The sequence below is a fragment of the Carettochelys insculpta genome, chromosome 4 (assembly GCF_033958435.1).
Source record: "Carettochelys insculpta isolate YL-2023 chromosome 4, ASM3395843v1, whole genome shotgun sequence".
Taxonomy (NCBI): domain Eukaryota; kingdom Metazoa; phylum Chordata; order Testudines; family Carettochelyidae; genus Carettochelys; species Carettochelys insculpta.
Window position 1 is genome coordinate 81,827,282 of NC_134140.1, and position 20,716 is coordinate 81,847,997.

The window sequence follows — 20,716 nt, forward strand, 5'->3', positions numbered from 1 at the left end:
AAAACAGAGTTTACTGTAAATATTCCTCAAAGAGCAATTCCTTTGCCTCAGATACATTTTAAAATGTTTTCGTTGAAACATCTTTCATTCTGATATGAGACAATCTCACAAGTTACATTGCAAATCAAAGTTAAAAATTACTTTTGGTGCAATTTAGGCTTAGTTTAAAGTCACTCCTACTCATATAAGCTCATTTCCCCAGATTTGCTAACCTGCCAATAATCTTAACATTTAGTTCTTTTTAGTCCTATTTGACTTTTGTTTTCTGAAGGACACCACTTGAGAATTTTTGCTGATGACAACTTTGCGTTCTAAACACTTTTGCATTGATATTGAGAAAACATGAGATTGAATACCTGCTTTCCAGGTGCAGGAGATCATCTCAGTCTTATAGGGTTGGGTATTCTACAGCAATCGCCATTGCTTTTGCTGAACTCAATGAGGGAATTTTACCACTGGCTGTAATGAGACCAATGCTTATTCATTTTGAAAGAGCCAACCATCGATTTCATCTTAAAGCTATCCAGTCACACAGTGAGCTGCTTTTAAGTGTAGGATTATGCTGACTGCCATCATTTAAAAATTATAGCAACATGTTAATCTGTATGCTCCATTATGAGTCCTCCTGAAGAAATAAATTCTTACAGTCAGATGGCACTTATCCCAGGCTCCCAGATCTTCTGCCCCTTTACATCTGTTTTATGAAAAAAGACAATCAAAAACTTCACTTCTCCACATTTATATTAAAATAACCAAAAGTTGTATTGTGTTTAATTTTTTTCATTAATTGATCTTGCTCTTCCGTTGAATTAAAGCAGCAACACGTCATGCAAACCTAGCAGTACTGACTTTTGTCTGACCAACATTCACCAATTACTACAAATGCAGCAGGCAAAGCTTTAAATATTTTTAAAAGATTTACAAAGCTACACTGCAGTTTGAGTAGCACACAACATACACACATTACACCAAAACCACTTACATGTCAATTCAAACAGACAGATAAAAGTGTCGGATTCCCAATATTGTGTGTCTCTCGAGCTATGTTAAAGGTCAGCTAGCATTTTAAATGCTCCCCATGAGACAGAAAGCTCTTACCTCTCAGAAAGGATGCCAGCTATTTACATTCTTCATTAGAGTGTGGGCCCGGATGTACGCTATGATTTGTTTGGCCTCAGCAACACTCTGAACATGGTTTGTGCATGAAAATGGAAATGATAGGTCTAATGAAATGCACGAATGAGTGACAAGATGAGAAGTACAACAGAGGGTGGAATGACAAGGACTTTAATATTACACTAAAGTCACTTTTTGTGAGCATCAAGGGGTATGTGGATTTTTAAAGAGGATAATACAGTAGCAAATAGCACCCACACAAACTTACAATAAATTCTTGTTCTAAACAGGCACTTGATAAGTCACTTCCTTTTGGCCTTCTACTTGAACAGAAAATGTAGTATCAGTTTAACACCTGAAATATTCTCTAGCATAGGACTATATGTTGCTGTTGCAAGAGGATGAATTCGATGGTTCTAAAAATTCTCTCACGATTCTAACTTCTACGATCCTACACCAAAAATCTTCAAACCTTGGTGTGCAAAGTTTGACTCCTATGCTCAGCTGAAGTTGAGTTGCAGCTGCTAAACCCCTTTGAAATAAAGCCACTCTTATCTCAGTGTCTAAATATGATGTAGGAGTCAAACCTCAGGCATTCAAGTTTAAAAGTTGTACGGTATATGTGACCTATCATCCTAATTTTAAAGAAAAGTTTAAGAATGCACCTGTTCATAGTTCAAACACAGGAAATAGCCTCTGACATATAACACTAAGCTTCTCTTATTACAGGGGCACATATGACAAAGATGTCACCTCAAGGGATTTGTTTAAAAATGAAGAGAGGGATATAAATAAGTTAGCAAAATGAGGGGAGTTAGCTTAAGTGGCACACAAGCACAGAGATCACACCATTTATACGAACAAAAGAAGTTTAAGCTAAAAATCAATCACCAAGCCAATGAAAAAGGTACGACCTCCCTCCCACAGACGAGTGTTTATCTCATTTTAGTCAAGGAGATTTTTATGAACTTAATCTGGCATCACTAGACTAATGAAACAAATCATTTCCATAAAATAGTTAATTTCCAAACTAATACGAAGTCTGGTAATACTTACAGATAATGCATCAAATGTATTTTCCCCACACACACTTCATAATAAAAACACAATGGCTGTGTCTACATGAGCAAGTTCTTTTGAAAGATTTTTCAAAAGAAAGGGGCTCTTTCAAAAGAGCCCATGGAGCGTCTACACATAAAAAGCATTCTTTCAAAAGTAAATCGAAAGAATGTGGTGTTCCTTTCGAAATCACTCCTCCTTTCCTGTTTCAGGAAGAGCGGCCCCTTTTGAAACCTTCTTTCTAAAGAAAATGTGTAAATTCTTCACAAGGCCCTTCTTTCAAAAGAACAGTATTTGTTTTCGAGCTCTGGCCTGTTTTTCTGAAAGAGTAGGGGCTGTGTGGATGCTCTCTTTTGAAAGAGCAGATCGCTCTTGAATCCATTTTTATGCATGTGGATGCACTCCTTCGAAAGAAGCTCTTTTGGAAGAGATCTTCCTGAAGAGCTTCTTTTGAAAGATCTCTGTAGTGTAGACATAGCCAATGGTATGTCATGCAAAGCAATACCCAAACTATAAGGCTATGTCTACATATCAGTGTTATTTTTAAATAAGCCATTCCGGAATAGACATTCTGAAATAGCTTATTTTAAAATAAAACAACCACAAACAAAGGCTGTGCCTACACTTGCACTCCTCTTTCAAAATAAAATGTAAATGAGAGAAACTGAAAATGCAAATGAGGTGCCAATTTACATATCTCGTGCTTCATTTGCATAATCTCTTCATAAGAGTCTTTCAAAAGAAAAAAAGCAGTGTAGACAGGGCTCTTTTGAAAATAAACTCCATCTTCAAAAGAATGCTTCTTCCTATTTTATTTCAAAATAGACATTATTCCTCCTGCAATAAGGTTTACGAAATTTGAAATAACATACGCACTTTTTCAAATTTATTTCAAAATAGCATATGCAGTGTAGATGCTCGCAAAGTTATTTTGAAATAACAGCTGTTATCTCAAAATAACTTTGCTGTGTGATGATAGCCTATGGGAAAAGGTAACGAACAGCAGCAAGAGAAGGATTAATGGATGATCTAGACAATGCTTGATGTGGCTTTGAGGGCAGGGGACTGGACTCGATGACCTCTTGAGGTCCCTTCTAATTCTAGTGCTCTGATTCTATAAATATAGAAGCGATTGACCTTTCATCCAACTGTAACACAGATACATAAAAATGTTTTCTCAAGTCTCTTCGCCTTCCCCCTTGCCCAAAGTCCCATATTCTCTCAAATTTCACATTCAGCCCTCAGCATGTTTCTCTAAGGCTGTCAAATGCACTTTCGGTGTCCTTATCAGCACCTACTGTCACAGACTCACTCCATTCATTCTCAGCTTGCCTAGAGGAGACTCTTCATAGCAGTCCTTATCAGTTTTCATAGGTTCTAGCTGTTACCACTGGACAATGAATAAATGAGAAGCTCTGTGAAATAGACAACAACTGGGGTACTCCTGGGGTCAGATAGAAGTTTTGTCCTGAGACAGAGAGAAATGGAGGAAACTTGTAGATGACCTATGTTCCACCTGGAGTACAAGGATTTAAGTCAAATAAGTCAAGTCTGTGAAATAAGAATGATGCCTTTTTGGGGGGGGGGGGGGTGGCAGAGACAGTGGAGTCTGGAAATCTGACCTACGAACAAAGATTGTCCACACCTCATTTTAGAGCAGAAATTGAAACACATCTGGACATACACAATAATCAGTGCTGAAGATTCTTTCCATAATGCCATACTAGAGATCTCGCAAATACTGCTCGGCTCCCAACTTCCCTTCCATTTACCCCAGCTAAATGAGAGGGTTACAAAAACAGCCAATATCCTGGATTCATCTCAGTCAGGTCATGAGACAGCACTTTGTGTTCTGCTGGAAGAGCTCATGCTGGTCACAGATAAGGGAAGGGCAGCTAGCCAATCTCTTACCGCTGCACCACACTTGGACATCCCAGTTTAGCTTCATCTTTGTATTAAAGGAACAGTAGTCTTAACATATTTGTACTGTATCTGGCTGGGTAGTACGCAACATACATTTTTTTGGTGGTGGTGGGGAATCTGAGGCTAAAGTTGAGTGAGAGCAGCCTGCAGTATAACCAAGACTGGTCAGAGTCAGAGTTTAATCCAGGTGTGGCTGGCAGGCTGCACACAGAGACTCAGGGAGAGGCGCACATGCCAGCAGGCTGTTTGTGAGCACCTCAAATAGGAACTACTTCAGCACGGTCCTCAAGGTTGCAGGAAAGGGGTAATACACCTACTCTCTAATCTAGGTTGTACCCTGATATATCACAGCTATGTCATCTCTTTGCAAAGGGGTAGTGGCTGAAGGTATTCTCCCAACCCAAATCTCCCAATAACCCATCACTAAAGACTAAATATCTCTGAGATCATGCAATACTGGCCCTTCAAAACAATTAACCTATTTTCAAAATTTGATAAGCTCCCCTTCTGGCCACTCTCACCACAACCTAAAATAGCTCTCAAGAGAACTAAAGATGTATCAGCTAGTACAGAATATTATAACTGATTGCAAGCCAGCTAACATCTCGTTTTTAAAGTTTCCTACATTTCACAACCAATATAGTGACCAAAACTATAACTATAGCAAATGTTGTTCAGTTTGCTGGAGAGATTGTCATTGAAGTATAAAATAAGAACTGTGAATGGAAACTTTGGTCAATCAGTAACCAGAGTACACACAGACATACAGTACATTTTTTGAAGTCTGCTTTTTCATATTTGAAGTACATAATAGGTCTATTTTCCAAGCCAAATCTTGGTCAAGTAAGCAGATGACTAATGGAAGAACAGGCAACTGTTACTCTAACACAAGCATCCAGCAGATAAAATTACCATTTCTATTATATCACTCCCAAAACTGAGTCACATAAAACAGTTCTCAGAAAAACTGCCTTGAGATTTTGGCACAAACTTCTTAGCTTACATGACAAACATAGCACAACAATGAAAAGCAACAGGGTCTGCTTTTTAGGCTGCATAAGATAAAAAGTTGGTACATTCATGTTCCACACCAGGCACAATGAAACATTTGGAAATTGTAAAACTGTGATTGAATCAGGGCTGCTCTGTAATATTATGTATGAAAACTCTGTGTTGACATGGTTACTAGAACGACTCCTAAAGGATTTTTAAATGGAGTGCTGTGATCAAAAATAAGTAGGAAGAAAACAGAATGGCTAAGAATAAGCCACTTTTGTACAAACCTCTGAGGCTCGGTGTGCTAGGTACTGTATCCCAGGGCCCAGCCTAAGAGTGAGAGACCTGCAGAATTCTGCTCCAGGATACTAAAAGGCACAAGGTTTAACACTAGAAGGGAAGGGAAACATTAGGAAGGAACCATAGACACAACATAATAGGTCTTGTAAATCTGACAGTGTTTTACCATGCTCTAGAATGGGGGTCAGCAACCTTTCTGATGTGAAGTGCCGACTTTTGACCCCTATGTATGGTCTGAGTGCTGGGGATACTTTTTAAAGTTACTAATTGCCCTACTTACAACAGCTTCATTAACGAATAAATAAAGATGCAGAGCTTTATTGTTTAGATGGTGGTTGGTAACTTTAGCTGTTCTTTTGTTAATCCACAGACAGCATGGCTTTGAGCAAGCTCTCAGCTGCATGGAGGGGAGGTAGGGCTGGGGGGCTGAGCTCCACCGCTCGAGCCGATGAAAATTGGCTTATGTGCCATTCCTGGCATGCATGGCAAGAGTTGCAGATCCCTGCTCTAAAATATAAGCAAATAAAACCAGTACAGAGACAATAGCAAGTGAGCTGAGCAGTAAGAAAAGAATATCCTGAACATTATAAGATACTTTAACCCAAACTATTAATGAATAGGCATCTGAGCTAGTACTGTTAATTTAAAACAAGGTTTTTATTGTTGTTCAGATGGTGTCAAAGAGAGAACTGCTGTGGTTCCCTGGTATATGAAAAAAATACTACCATTACAAGCCAGGGTGATTAGTTTATTATGCACTACCTGAAGTCATTTCACTTACATTTCCATCATGGTTGGGGCACGACAGTGGTCTTCCCGCAGCCACAGCTGTAACAGTCTCCAAGATGGAGGACTCTTCAATGCTGTTGTCTGGTGTTCGCTGCAGGACATCCATCAGGTTAGTGATAAAGAAGTTGTTCTGGAGTGCAGAAACCCCTTTCTCTGGCAGAATGGAGGTCTGACGGCACACGGGGCAAGAAAGGGTTAAGCTGTGGGCTGGAATGTAATTCTGCAAACACCTATTGTGAAGAAAGATGGAAAATAGAGTAGCACCAAGACCCAAAGTCTCTTACAAGGATTTTTGTTTTTATTTTTGTTTTTTTGAAATAACAATTGATAGCCAGCAACAGCTGCTGTGTGCATAGCAGGGGTGAAAGCTGACGATCACGAAAGTCAGGAAGAAATTTCTTCTTTAAAAACTTACCACCCACCCCTACATCCTAGACAAAGAATGCAGGAGACTACATATGATGGATCTGACCTGACAAATATATGCTCTTTCATCAAATATTTGTACCTCTGTAATTGGTACTTGTTGGTTAGATGATGTCTTCTCCATACACATCTTCTCCTTTAATCTTTCAATTTAATAATTTAGAACCAAAGCCTGTTCCCTATAAAATCAATGGGAGCTTTGACATTGACTTCTATGAAGCCAGGATTTCATGCTACACAACTTCTATAAAGGACCTAATCCACTTCATTTGGTTCACTGTCGAAAGCAACCACGACCTGAGAGAAACCATTGTGCTCTTCACACATATAAAACAGAAAATAGTACACTGCAATGTTACTGCTAGCAGTCACTGCAAATTTAGATAGAAAGTGATAATTAAACACCCTGAACTACGTGTTCACATGAAGTACAACTTGACTTTAATTCTCCAACAACTCTGTTTGTAAAATAAGTGTCTACCACAAGCTAAATCTCCTGGGCCAAACCAAGGACTCTAACCTGTATTTTTTTTAAATTGACTTTACTTTTTCCTCTCTTCACAATTTGGTGAAAAATAGCATTCTAAAATATTGCCAGCTGAACTGGGGACAATCACTAGAACAGTGAAAAGAATAGTCAGACTCCCGTTCACATTTCTTTTCAAAGGAAAATTAATGTTTACATACCAAGCTATTACCTAAACCATAAAATAATTATTGCTAATTGCAATATGGGATTTCTAAAAACTGGGTCATTTATGAATGGGATAATCACTTCTCTACGTAGCAAATCAATATTTTTTGACTTGATTCTGGTCTCACGCCATATTTTATATTGGAGTAAGGAGGCCTGCTGGTGGGGGAGGGGCAAAGGGAGCTATTGCCCCCAGTCCAGCATTTCAAAAGGGGCCTGGTGCTCCAGCTCTAGGCCTCGTTGACATGCTGCAGAGCACTGTGCTGCCACTCCCCCTCGCTGCCCTAAGCCCTGCCCCCCTTCTGCCCTTGGCTCTGCAGCTGGGGTCCCTCCTGCCTTGCCCCCAGGGACTGCAGTGACTGTCAGTGCCGCTGGGTGTAACTCCCTATGTTAGCTTTATTGATTAATTTAGAGTGGAATAAATGAGAGGCTTCTAAAAATCTATGGCAGTCTCGGAAACAGAGGCCCTTCAGTACTGTTATACACAAAGGACGTTCCCCTCCCAATATATTGTAGAACAAGAGCGAACAAAAGGGACCATGGATTTAAATACTATGCACCAAATTCTCTTCTCATTGCGGTGTAAATCCAGAAACTTCATGGTTTTTAATAGAGCTCCACATTGCATTAAAGCCATTAAAAATAGAGAGTCAGGATCTCAGTATCACTGAAGCTTCCGTAAGGTTCCTTCACGAACAGTTCTTTTTCTTTAACCAGAAGTCCTTCATGTGCAGGTATTTCAGCTTGATTTAGAGAGCTAAAGGCTGCCTTATAGACAGGTCCTCTGACACTGGGGTGGGGGAAAAGAGGATGGTTGCCTCTGGGCCCAGAAGTCCAGTCCACTGTCACTGCTCCTTGGCAGCAGAAGCTCTGGGTCCCTTTGAAGTGGTGTGGCAGCACTACTCTGGCTGTGCAGGACAAGAGCTCTGAGAGCTGACTGCTCTTTCCCCTGCCCCTTCTCCTCTTAGCCACACCCTTTCTGAGGCATGGAGCTGGGCTCCTCTCCCACCTTGTCCTGGGGCAGCTGTCTATATTGGCTATTGATGTAACTGGAGATACACCTTGGGAGGTCATGTAGTCCAGTCTGCTGCCCTCTTGGCAGGACTCAAGCACCATCCCTAATGTCTACTTGCCCCAATCCCTAAATAGCCTTCTCAAGGATTGAACTCGCAACGTGGGGTTTAACAGGCTAATGCTCCAACCAGTGAGCTAGATTTGTACTAACCCGAGCTAACACAAATGGCTGTGTCTCCTCCAGTACTTCAACTCAAGCTAACCAATGCTGGTTAGTTAACCCCAGCCAAGAACACACCTGCCTTTGAAGATTAGGTGTACCCGAAGTTAGAGAGAAATAACAACGTTTGGTCATAGATCTTTTTAACAGAGCAAAACCAGAAGAGAATGGTAGAGTGAAAGAAGGGGAAAGGGGCAAATCATTTATAAAAATAAAAATCTGGGATTGTGGATATTCTGTTAGGGTCTCCTGCTCTCTGTCCAATATGAATAGTGCCAGTTCACCTCCCTACTCTTTAATTTAGAATCATGCTTCCAGATGATACAGCCAGACAGAAGGTATATTGTTAGTTAAAAGGTAATTGTAGGTTTGTGAGAGAAAAGGGTGAACCATCAAATGGGAAAAACAACTCTTACCTCTCACAGAAAGTGTGCAGACAGGGAAGTACTTTGGGGTTCTTGTAACGTTCCAGGCATATGCTGCAAATCAGAAACTGTTTGTCAATCTGACGCACCACAGGACTTGGGATGTTGGAGCCTTCACTGGCCATCCTAGACCACTGACATATGGGTCTCGGTCCCTTCTACCCTGCACACTGTGGGAAGACAAGGAGAGAGGGAGAGTGTTAAATCAGCCTAAAATGTCAATTTCAATACTCAGTTCACCAATATACTTCATCCTGATTTAGGGGCAATATTTCCACTTAGATCAAAGCGACAGAGTCAAGCTCCTAAAAATGCCATCTCACCCCCAACAGCCTGGCAACAGTCAACCACTTCTGTCACCCTAAATCATAATAACCTACATCTCAGAGGGAGAAATATGCTGCAGCTGCATTGCAAAAGATACAGGACTGCTTCTGCTCAAGCCATTGTCAATGCGTCCACACTGTAGGATTCAAGTAGGTGTAAGGATCTTTTAGAACACGGCCCTTGTTAAAGATTGCTTCAGATCCATTTCTTGTGCCAGTGCTCCACAAACATACCCATTTTCTTGAGTGTGGAACACAGTTTGTACAGTGTTGGTGCTTGGACTGCACTAGCCAGCCAAACGACTTTAGCACAAAGCAGGTTTTAAAAGGATTTTCCTGATACTGTTTCTCTGCCAGCGTTCACAACGCCAAAGATGTGGTGGTTTCTAGAAGGGAAAGGAGTGTGATCTTCTGAACCAACTGACTGCTGTGAAGGAGAATGTGATCAGATATTATATGAAAGGGTTCAATGAAAAAGCCTAGACATGTAGGAAACCCGAAATAGCAGAGATAAGCATGTTATCCTGCCCACGACACGAACTGCCACCAGTGACAGTTGGCAGAGAGGCAAGAAGGAGATCCAGGAAGGATAGCTAGAGAATAGCTGTAAGAAATGGAACATTTCCCCTGCACACCACGCCCCCCCCAAAAAAAAAAAACCCAAAGAAGTAGTTATTGCCCAAATTTCTGTGACTGACATTGGCTCATACCTCCCATGGCAAAAATATCACATAAAATGGGAGAACTACATAGTCTGCTGACACAGCATCAAATTTTCACTCCCCAGGACACAGGAGTCAGAAGCAGCAGTTGGAAAGCCACCTTTTCTAGGAGAGCGGCTACAAAACTGGGTCATGAGGAGAAAGACCTGTCTCAAGGCCAGTGAAGTAATACAGAAACGACAGACAATATACATAAAGCAGATAACAGTAAACAAGAGAATGTGGGGAAGAAAAGAGCAGCAGCAGCAGCAGCAAACAAAAGGAACTGAAAATTACATGCTAAAATGCATTAGGAAATGCTAGTAAAACAAGTGACCACTGCAGGTATGAAAGAAGTGTTGCACGAGGTCAGAAGCAATTCTTCATTGTTCTTCTCATCAATAAACCCAACGCTGTTTCTGCACTAGAGATATTCTTAGGGTGGCAAACTTATTGAAGAAATGTTTCTTTCATACATTTGATATTTATTTGTTTTATCAATGATGCCTATTTCCTCTGTGATGATGGCCACACAAATTCAGAACCACATCGATTGGTCCATGGTATTTTGTAAATATTGTAAGGTCTGGCATCCTATTGACTGCATTACGTATAGCAACTATTACAAAGGCAAAACACATAAACCTACTAGACCTGAACCCAGCATTCTCTGAGTTGAGTCTGCATTAGTATGTTTTACTGGTTTGTTTTTCTATTGTGTGTGTGATTAATTAGGATGGCAGTGATGGCTATAGACAGGCTGTATTTGTTTTTCTAGGAAGCGAGAATCCTCTAGGGATCACTGCATAATGAACAAAGTGTCATAAAAGTATTCATTATTAAAACGTTAACCAGTTGTGAATTAAAGAGATAAAATATAACATGTATATATATATTGAGGTGAAACTGGTCTCTGGTTTCTCTTGTTTTTATTATTCAGTTCTAGCATTAATGGCTAGAGCATTCTTTGAATACGGTCATATATGAAACAAAAATATAGCATAGGATTTAATAATTTGTTTATATCCACATATATACACGTGTGTGTGTGTATACATACACACATGCACACAGACACACACGTGTGTGTGTGTGTGTGTGTGTGTGTGTGTGTGTGTGTGTGTGTGTGTAAAAATAAATAAAATATAAATTTCCTCCTGGGTGACAGAATGGCATAACCACACAAATGAGTCTGTCTGCCACCCAGGAGGTGCAGGTGGGGAGAAGAGCCAGGTGGGGAAGGGCAGGAAGGCCAGGGCTGGGCTGTGTGGCTCCCCAACCAGGCCATGGCTTCCCCACCCGCTGTTCCCTCTCCTTTCCTCCACCTCCCTCCACCCCACCCTGGTCCCCTCACCTTGGCAACAGCCCTGGGACTCACGTGGGAGGAGGAGGAGCAGCTAGGAGCATGTGCTACCACCCAGCCAAGGGCGAGTGCCAACCCTGGACCTCCTGTGAGGTCAGGGAGTGGTGCAGGCAGCCCCAGCCCTCATGGGGCCTCTACCCTCTACCCTCCCTCCTCTGCCACCCGCCCTCGGACTGCCCTGGGAGGGCAGGAGTGGGAAGTAGCCGCCACCACCAGACCAAGCTCTAGCTGCCACTACTGACAGGGGAACCACTTCCTGCCGCCCAACCTGACGATGAGGTGAGTCAGTAGCAGTAGCTGAAGCTCTGAGCAGCACCTTCCCTCCCTGCCATGGCCTGGTGGCAGCGGCAGCTCCCAGCTCCTCCTCTCTCCCACAGCCGGAGGTGACCCAGTTCTGCCCTGCTTCCCTTAGTGCCCCACCAAAGCCACTCACAGCAACCTCCCCCATGCCTTCCCGGGTGGCGACACACCAGGGTGGGATGGGTAGAGGCAGAGAGAGGAGCTACGGTAGGAGGAGGTCCCAGGAGGGCTGGGGCTGGCTGTGTGGCTCCCTGACTCCCTGGGAAAAGAGGGGAGGTGGCAAGTATAGCAAGCAGGGTGTGCAGCCCCCTAGTAATACCTTTATTGTGATCAGTGTTCTTTCTCAGTTTTCTTCACAGCAGCATAAACGCACTTAATTCTATAAGTTAGACCGATACAACTGGTGTAATACATGCAGCTACATGTGCATATTCACACAAACTCCTGATTATGAGACCATGTTACATCTTAAAAGTGCAAGTTAAAATAATGGCTTAAAAATAGGCAGCCAAACTGACTAGCTTCTGAAAGTGAGATTGGAAACAGCATTAGCCAGACATTAGTATGCATCAGTTCACTGGGCGGGGAGGATTGGGGCGTTTCAAAGATTTGATTTTAAGGAAATTTATTTGAGCAGGAATTCACAGTTCCATCTTCGACCCAGTATGTACTAGCCTGAAATCTAAACATAGAAAGAAAAGCAGAAATACTGCCAGCCTGCACTAGATACAGCACCAGGTTTTTGCAAGCCAAACACAAAATAGGTTACGAATAGAATAAAGGTTTCTGTGCATGTCAAGAACAACAAGTAACATGTTCAGTCATTTAATGTTTCTTTCAAAACGAGCATTTAACACAGTGAATGAAATTAATAAAACAAAACTATTCTTCAAGTCTATTTCTGCAGTTATTACCTGGGCAAAACTGTCATTATTTCAATGAGAATTTTGGCTCATTAAAACTCAGTTAAAATGTTTAACTGAATGCAGAAACTTTACTTAGTTATCATCAAAGACCATTCATCTGTATAACTTCATCCTGACCAATTAAAGTTACTGATCTCACTGTAAGTCAAGTATCATGAACAGTTCTCATCCTGTTGTCTGGTTTATGTAAATACACACACACTCTTTTAGGAGACAAAGACTGTGGATTTTAGGAAAAAAAAGATATTTCATCAAGGAGTACACAGACTGAGAAGTTATTTCTGAAGAAACAAAACAGATGTGAATGGCTTCACTATGCAAGCTTTCTTTTTAAAAATAAAAAATAGTGAGCACCTGTCATGGCATATAAAAAGACTTAAATAGATTAACAAATTACAGTTGTAGGCCTTAATCCTACAAACATTTATGCCTGAACTTTTACACATACCAATAGTTCCATACATTAGTTTAATGCATGTTTGTGGAATTGGGGATTAAATGTCTGAGCCTGCAATCCTTACTTGTGCAAGTATCCCACTGAGTCAAATTCATCCCAAGATATAACTCAATGGAGTTTTACTAGAGAGGGATTTTATCCACTAACTACTAAAGGAATAATCAAGGACTACTTCTTTAACTAAGAGCTGACTGTACTAAATAACCTTCCGAGTAATGGGTTGAAGAGAGATTTTATTTATGGCAGCAGCAGCATTTTATAGGGTGAGCTATATTTCAGAGCTATTTTAATTAAGGATCTAGTCACAGTAACAGCAATTTTTAAAAGGAAAATGTTACAGAATACCTTCTTTGGATGGTCACATTTAGCTAAATCTTCTTGAACTCTTTATGTTGTTTAAGTTAAACTTCCAAACAGTCTAACTGCAGAAGCGCTAACTGGCTAACATTTGGGTGCAACAGAACACTGCTTTGTTTCACAGAACATAAGGAAGCGCCTTTTCCTCTCACTGTCAATGGTGTTAGGGACACCAGCTGGATGAGGCAATACCTTCAGGTCTGCTGGAGAAGAACACTGTGTGGCTCAAAAACTTGTCCCTTTCGCCTTCAGAAGTTGGTCCAATAACAGATATTACCTCACCCAGCTTGTGCAATATCCTGGGACCAACATGGCTATAAATGGCATTCAGAGTTAACTTCTCAACCAGGTGGAATAAGAATGGCCATCAGTGGTTAATGTAAGACCTTGGGAGTCTCCACATATAACAGATATAGCTCTCTCTCAGGATCTGTAAAGCCAAGGTGTGTGGACTATCACTTAAAAAATACATCAAAACCTCACTCTGATTTTAGAGGAGAGATATCTTGGAAATGCAGAACACTTTAGCTAAAACAATTAAAAAACAAGAGCTCTCACCCAGTGCTCAAAAATGACATTCTCTGAAAATTTATATTGTCTATTTTATCATTCTGCTTGGAAACATATCAATTTTCACTTTAAAGGACAAAGAAGAAAAAATACCTGTTCTGCGTTAAAAACATCCCACCCCTTACAAAGGGAACACAAATTCAGTAAGAAATGTCAGCATGCTGCCCCACCCTTACGGAAAAGAACTATTAGAATTTCACAAAGAAAAAATTCATTAGGGTTCCCTAAATGACATTCTAAATGATTCATCCTAAAAACATGCACAGTTTTTAGAGAACAAATTTTTTTCTTACCATTTCTTTTTAAAACATCCTTTAGACTTATAACAGATGCATATATTCCAAGATCAGAAACCTCCATTGTGATTGTCTTGTCTGGCCTCCTATACAATGCAGGCCATGTATCTTCCCAAAATATTTTCTAGACATATCGTTTAGAAAAACATCAGATTTAAAACTTGCCAGTGTTGGAGCATCCATCACAGCTCTCAGGAAATTGTTGTACTGGTTAGATACTCTCACATCACAAATATATGATTTGTTCCCTCTATGCATCTACAAATAGGAATTTAATGAACTTCTAAAGTATTGTCCACCAAATAATTAAAAAATTATCAAATCCCTTCTCAAATTCCATAGTTCATTTTCATAAAAGGCCAGAACATTCCCTCCTTGCAGACACTGCTATCAAAGAACTCCACCCAGCCAGAACTGCAACTACACCGCCTGAAAGACTATCCAACCAAACCAAATCATTTTCCTCATCAGCTTCTTATCAATGATGTACAGAACCTAGAGGGTCTATTTATCTATTATGAATGTATAGGTTTCCAATGGCAACGTTTGCAATGGAACTGTCAGGCACTGAGTTCTGTAGGAGAGGATGGGGGATCTAAATAATGGTGCTTCAGCGGTAACAGTAGAGATGGATAAACTTCCATCAACCAGAAACAGTGCCTGCTTACATGCCTAGGAATAAAATGATTAGTTCAATCCAGTTACAACAGCAGCTCTAAAATTAGTCTGTCTCAGAACACATAAGGTCAAAATACAAACAAAAATTAAGCAGCAGCCTACAGAAACCTAATACACTTGTGTAAAAACATTCCTTTCTTTCCCTCTCTCATAATCAGCCTGGTGCTGCTGTTTAAAACACAGAGTAAGTATCTTCATTTACTACAGCATGTGGCATCATAAAGAACAAACATTGCCAGAACACACGTATCTAGTAGTAGTCAGCGGATATCATATTGATTAAACTTGAACATTTCAGACCTACCCATCTTTGTAGAGAAATAGTTAATCAGTGTGGTGCTGAAGATAAAAATCCTTTCAGAGATGGATCTGCAGTTCCTCAGTAATCCAAATGAGCAAAACATTATTCTGTTAATATTTCAACTCTAAGTGCCTCATGCATGAAGCTGTGAAAGAATCCCTGACAGCACGGTCAACATTAGAGGCACAGCATATTTTTTTTGCTCTAGGTGCTTATGCTCCATTCCACAGAGAGGACAGGTGGAAAGAAAAATGGAAGAAATAAGAAGAGGCCCAGTGAAGTCATCATGGATTTTTTTTTCTTCCCTGGGTCGTTAACAAGTGGGAGACTCTTTCATGATTCAAACCAATCAGTCTTTATTTAGCATAGCTTTCTCTCACTCAGCCTGTGCTGAAAGACTGCAGCAAACTGTGCAAGGGATTGTGGGATAGGGATGCAGCAGAGAGCTGCAATAAGATTCGCTGGGTTTTTTTTTCTCCTTTCCCTAATCAGCAATCAGCTGTTTCAAGGCTCAGGCAGATCCATTGAATTTGGTCACTAGAATGTTATTACAGGATTAACCGGAGGAGACAGCTTCCACTGTGCATCTAATTTGCCAATGCAGCAAAGAAGTACATATGCAAATATTACTTAGAGGGAGTGAATACTACAGATTATCAGTATAGTCACCATAGATTACAAACAGCAACAAAGGGTCCTGTGGCACCTTACAGACTAACAGAAAAGTTTTGAGCATGAGCTTTTGTGAGCACAGACTCACTTCTTCAGATGCTCACTGAAGCATCTGAAGAAGTGAGTCTGTGCTCACGAAAGCTCATGCTCAAAACTTTTCTGTTAGTCTATAAGGTGCCACAGGACCCTTCGTTGCTGTTACAGATCCAGACTAACACGGCTACCCCTCCGATACATAGATTACAAGGTGCTTGCATTTAATGACGATAAAAACTTAAGACTAATGCAGTTCACTCTCATGTTCCAAGCTTTAGAACTGTATTCAAAATACCTGCCTTCGCCCCAACTTTAAGAAGAGAGAAAAGTGGTCTGTGATTTCCCAGATGTATATAGCTGAAAGAGAACCTCTCTTTAAAAGGGAATACAAAAAATAGTACTTCTGGCACATAAATACTCAGTTGGTGGCATATGGCATTTTTGTTAGTTTCAGCTCTCTCAGACACAAGCAAAGTGATAATAAGGCAGCAATTATTATCCTCATTACCACCTGAACAGTGAACAATGAAAACTCAGCTGACAATTTTCTGAAAAGTCCCCCCCCATCACTCATGAAAAGTTTTGTGCCTCTTTCTCTTATTCTATCTATTGTCCAAAAATCATAGCTTACTTATACAGAAAGCTATTGCTGAGGATTGGGAAAAAGAAAAGAAAAGGCTTATTTTCAATTTATGTCCTCAGATATGACAAGCACGTCATTGATCTTGTCAGAAAGATGTTGAATACAGAAACTACTGCAGTAACGCAAAATAAAATTAGCTTTGTCCTCTAGCATAGCAGCACATGGCCTTTTTGCATCTGAAGTACTATTTGCATCTCTAGGTTTATGAGTCCACATTTCTTTGGCAGGGGTGGGGGAAAAAAACCCAAGTCATATGCAAGTGCTCTAGCTAGCAAGCGTAATTAAAGTTCCCACAAACATAAGGACTCTAGGGAACAATGTTCTCTCTAATCTTTTCCATCCTTGTGCATATGTTTTCCAGCCATGTGTGGAATATTTTTTTCTGTGCACTGAGGCATGTGTGAATGTGCACCCACAGTAACACAAAAAACACCTAACAGTGGAAGCTCTACTAATCATCTGGGTGGCATCTGAATCTCTCGTGAGTGGCTACCTATTGTGACAAGATTTACATGAACAGATATCGGTGGCATCACTACAGGTATTTACAATATACACAGGGTTGCCAATTTCTGCTGAACACATTCCTGAAGATTTCATTCCATAACATCACCTTTAGTTAAAGATTAATCTTCTACTGCTAGAAAATCCAAGACAACCCTGGAGATTTGGCAACTCATAAATACAGTGATAACCCCTGGAACCACAGCAGGTGATGCACAACATACCATATGGGTGAAGAAGAGATTGTAAGAAGTCACTGGTGCAGTCACTCTCACTGAGACCTATTACCACATGGCACTAGCTCAAAATGAGACAGTGTTACAGTTCAGTTCTACATTCACATTCTCCAAATAACAATTCTTCTTTGTAAAAAATAAAAATACATGGACATGACCAAACCAGTTGAGACAGAGAATGCTTGCAGCATTTACCTCCATGCTTTTGTCCTCGCAAGGTTAATGTTTGATCTGTAGGTTTCTTCCCTTCCACCTCCATTCCCACCCCCACCCCACCTCTGTGAAGAGAAAATGGATTAGCAATTGACTGAACAATTCCGCCGCACTTTACTAGCACACTGATTACTAGCTAGCTGCTTCAAATAAGTTTTTCCCTTGGGGACTTCCTGCACCCTCCCCTTCTGCTGTGCAGTTAGCAAAATAAGTTCTGAATAGAAAAATGTGCGATAGCACATGCCACCTTCACTGTGGGTAGGAAGCGGGACTCCCTACTTTGTTGTTACAACAGGAATTTCTGCTGCCATTTTCTATTCTTCTCTACTCTTTCCCACCACACTCACTGCTCCTAAATTCCAAGTTCCAGTTCACACTCCTGGATATCCTATGAGCAAACGAGAAACAAAAAAGTCTACCCGGAAGATCTAAGAGGGTCTAAACTTCTGCACTAATGATGTGACTATGTATCAAATACTCTGAATTCAGACGCTGATTTTGCTCAACATTTATAATTACACAAGCCTTCCAAAGGGAACAAATAGCAAGTGCTTTGGTAAGTGCAGTGAAATGTTGACTCATTTTAATGTGACGTCTTTAAGCACCTGTGCGGATATGATCTTTGGTATAGCAATGGGAATAAGGCACCCAATGAGATTTTCAAAATGGTAGACACCTAAAAACATTTGAAAATCTGTCTTTTTAGGGCCTGCTTTTCAGGAGGAGCAGACCAGCTAGAGTTGAAATAAATATGAAATATAAATGCTCAGTACTTCTGATGACTGTCCCTGCAGAGAAGGTTCAGGCCAAGGGTTTGCAACCAAAATCAAAAGAGGAGCCATTTTTTTCAAATTTGGTTACAAAAATCAATTCTTGGAGAGCCAGAAGCCCTGTGGCACCTTACAGGCTAATGGGTATTTTGGAGCATAAGCTTTCGTGGGCAAAGACCCGCTTTGTCAGATGTCTACAAAGTGCCAAAGGACTTCTTGTTGTTTTTGAAAATACAGACGAACTTGGCTACCCCTGTGATACTTCAAGACTAGCAATGTATGTGAATATGAGACAGTCCTTAATAAGTAACATCAAACTGTACTTTTCATCACTCCTATTTTAAGGACAGCGCATACGCAGCAATTTGTAATGTGATCCATGCAAATATTAACCCTCGTCTGAGTCCTAGTCAGCACAAAGCTCAGTCCTATCTCATGGCAATGAGTAGCAGAAGTTAACTGTAACAGTAACTAAGGGTCCTGTGGCACCTTATAGACTAACAGAAAAGTTTTGAGCATGAGCTTTCGTGAGCACAGAAACGGGGTCAATTTAGGAGCACACAGCATAGCAGGGGTCAGACCCCACTTTTTGTCCCTGCCACTAGCAGGGACCCTCCCCCAGCTTGTCCAATGCCCTGGAAGTGAACATCAGTCTCCTGTAAGTTACGCACCATGCTTCACTGGCAATGGCAGGGCGAGGAGGAGAGCCAGCAGAGGCCGCAGAGGGAAGGCTGATTGGCACTGTGCCCCTTTTACGAAATGTCATGCCCCCTGCCTAGCTCTTAGAGTAGAAGCTGAGGTATCTGGAGATGAATTCTTTTTTCCAGCATTTCATTGGTTCAACTTGAGCAGAAGTCCACAAACGGATCACCAAGAGCGAGAGTGGCCTTCAAAGCACACTGGCAGCAAAACAAAGTCAGCCAAAGTCCCTTTTTCAGACACAGGTTTGCAGCACTTGTGAGGCCTGACACTCTCTCTCTCAGCCTTAGTTGCCCCATCTGTGAAATAGGTTTATAATAATTCCGGTCTCACAGAGATATTGGGAGAATGAACCAAAACTTATCTGGTTGATCCCCATTAGCAGCCAGTGGCAAACTTGTTCTTGAAGCATCCTAGCTGTTGAGACTTACAGCCCAGAGCATGAAGGGAAGCTGAAAATCCGTCAGTGGTGGGCAGACCCCGAGCCTTAGATCATCACAGACCTATGGAAGGAGGTGCAAGAGAATCCAATGGCCCCTGGTGAAGGTGATCACCCTTTTGCCATCCAAGCTGAAGACTTTTTAATTCCTTCCTGCTCCCCTCAGTCCAGAGCTTGGCAAAATCTCAGGATTAATTAATTTGAGCGCAATGTCCAAAACCCTGGCAGTAACTGTACCGCAATCAGGCCAAGGCAGCGCTGTGTGGTAACCGTAGCAATGTGGCCTGCCTGGGAGCTGCTCCTCCCCAGCCCTAGGCTGCCTCCATTCACAGCTGGGCTGCAAGCACTCGGCCCGCTGGGCTGTGCTCACAGCCTCAACCTGCCCCCACAAGGAGAGTGCTTACCTTGCCCGCGAGTGGCAACGCCTGGGCGGGCTGGCTGCAAACACACTGCCGGGTGGAGGGGCTGCGCTCCCAGCCTGGACCTGCCCCCAAAAGGAGGGTGTTTGTCATGCTGGAGAGAGCAGTGGCTGGCCTGGCCACCCAGTTCACAGCTGGGCTGCAAACAGGCTGCTGGCTGGAGGGGCTGAGCTCCCAGCCTGAACTCTCCCCCACAGATACTTCCCTAAACAGAAAGCGGGAGGGGGAGCCCTCCTACTGTCTCCTAGCACAGCTCTACTCCTGCATACTCTGTTTCTGACTTTGCCCCCTGCTGACTAGCTGGAGCAGCTGTAACTTTAGCTGAGGCAAACACAGCCCAGGAAAAGCTCCAGGGCTGCACAAAGAGTTTGCAGGTGCTGAGCAAAATCCCAGATATTTTCAAATTTTGTAAAAACCCAGTCAGACAGAGTTTGAACAGGATGTACGGTAACGGTAACCCTAATTCCAGCCTCCGGAGCCACAGAGCAGTCAGCGCTCGGAGCCGCAAGTGACTCCTCAAAGAGCCACATGCGGCTCCAGAGCCACAGGTTGCCGATCAGTGGTTCATACTTTTAAAGGAGCCACCTTCAATCTTTCTATAAGCCTCCCTCCAGACAAACATATCTGCTCCCTATCACGGCAACAGTGAAGGCAGTATTTGTCCTCATAGTTCTTGTGTTCTTTGGGAAGGTGTGTAGCATGTTAAATGTTGCTAATTAATATTAGCAAGTTAGGTCAAAAGATTCCTTCCCAACCAAGTCAGACCACTAACTGCTCCTCCCACCGCCAGCCCTCCCTTCCATATTTATTTACTTTTGATTGGATTATGTTGGTCAAACATACAGCTC

General features: G+C 41.7%; 1 protein-coding gene across 8 annotated transcripts in view; it reads right to left on the bottom strand.

Moving 5' to 3' along the window:
- Positions 1-20,716, bottom strand: part of TRIM2 (tripartite motif containing 2) — a 126,693-nt gene that overhangs the window by 51,277 nt on the left and 54,700 nt on the right. For 6 of the 8 annotated variants that reach the window (XM_074993159.1, XM_074993160.1, XM_074993163.1 and 3 more), the window contains 2 exons: positions 8,954-9,132; positions 6,176-6,413 (listed from right to left, as the gene is read on the bottom strand). In XM_074993159.1, the coding sequence (XP_074849260.1) occupies positions 6,176-6,413; positions 8,954-9,087 (372 nt within the window). In that variant the 5' untranslated portion in view covers positions 9,088-9,132. Of the gene's footprint in view, positions 1-6,175; positions 6,414-8,953; positions 9,133-9,342; positions 9,360-15,240; positions 15,472-20,716 lie in introns of those variants that run through there. The other 2 variants (XM_074993161.1, XM_074993162.1) reach the window with 2 other exon arrangements.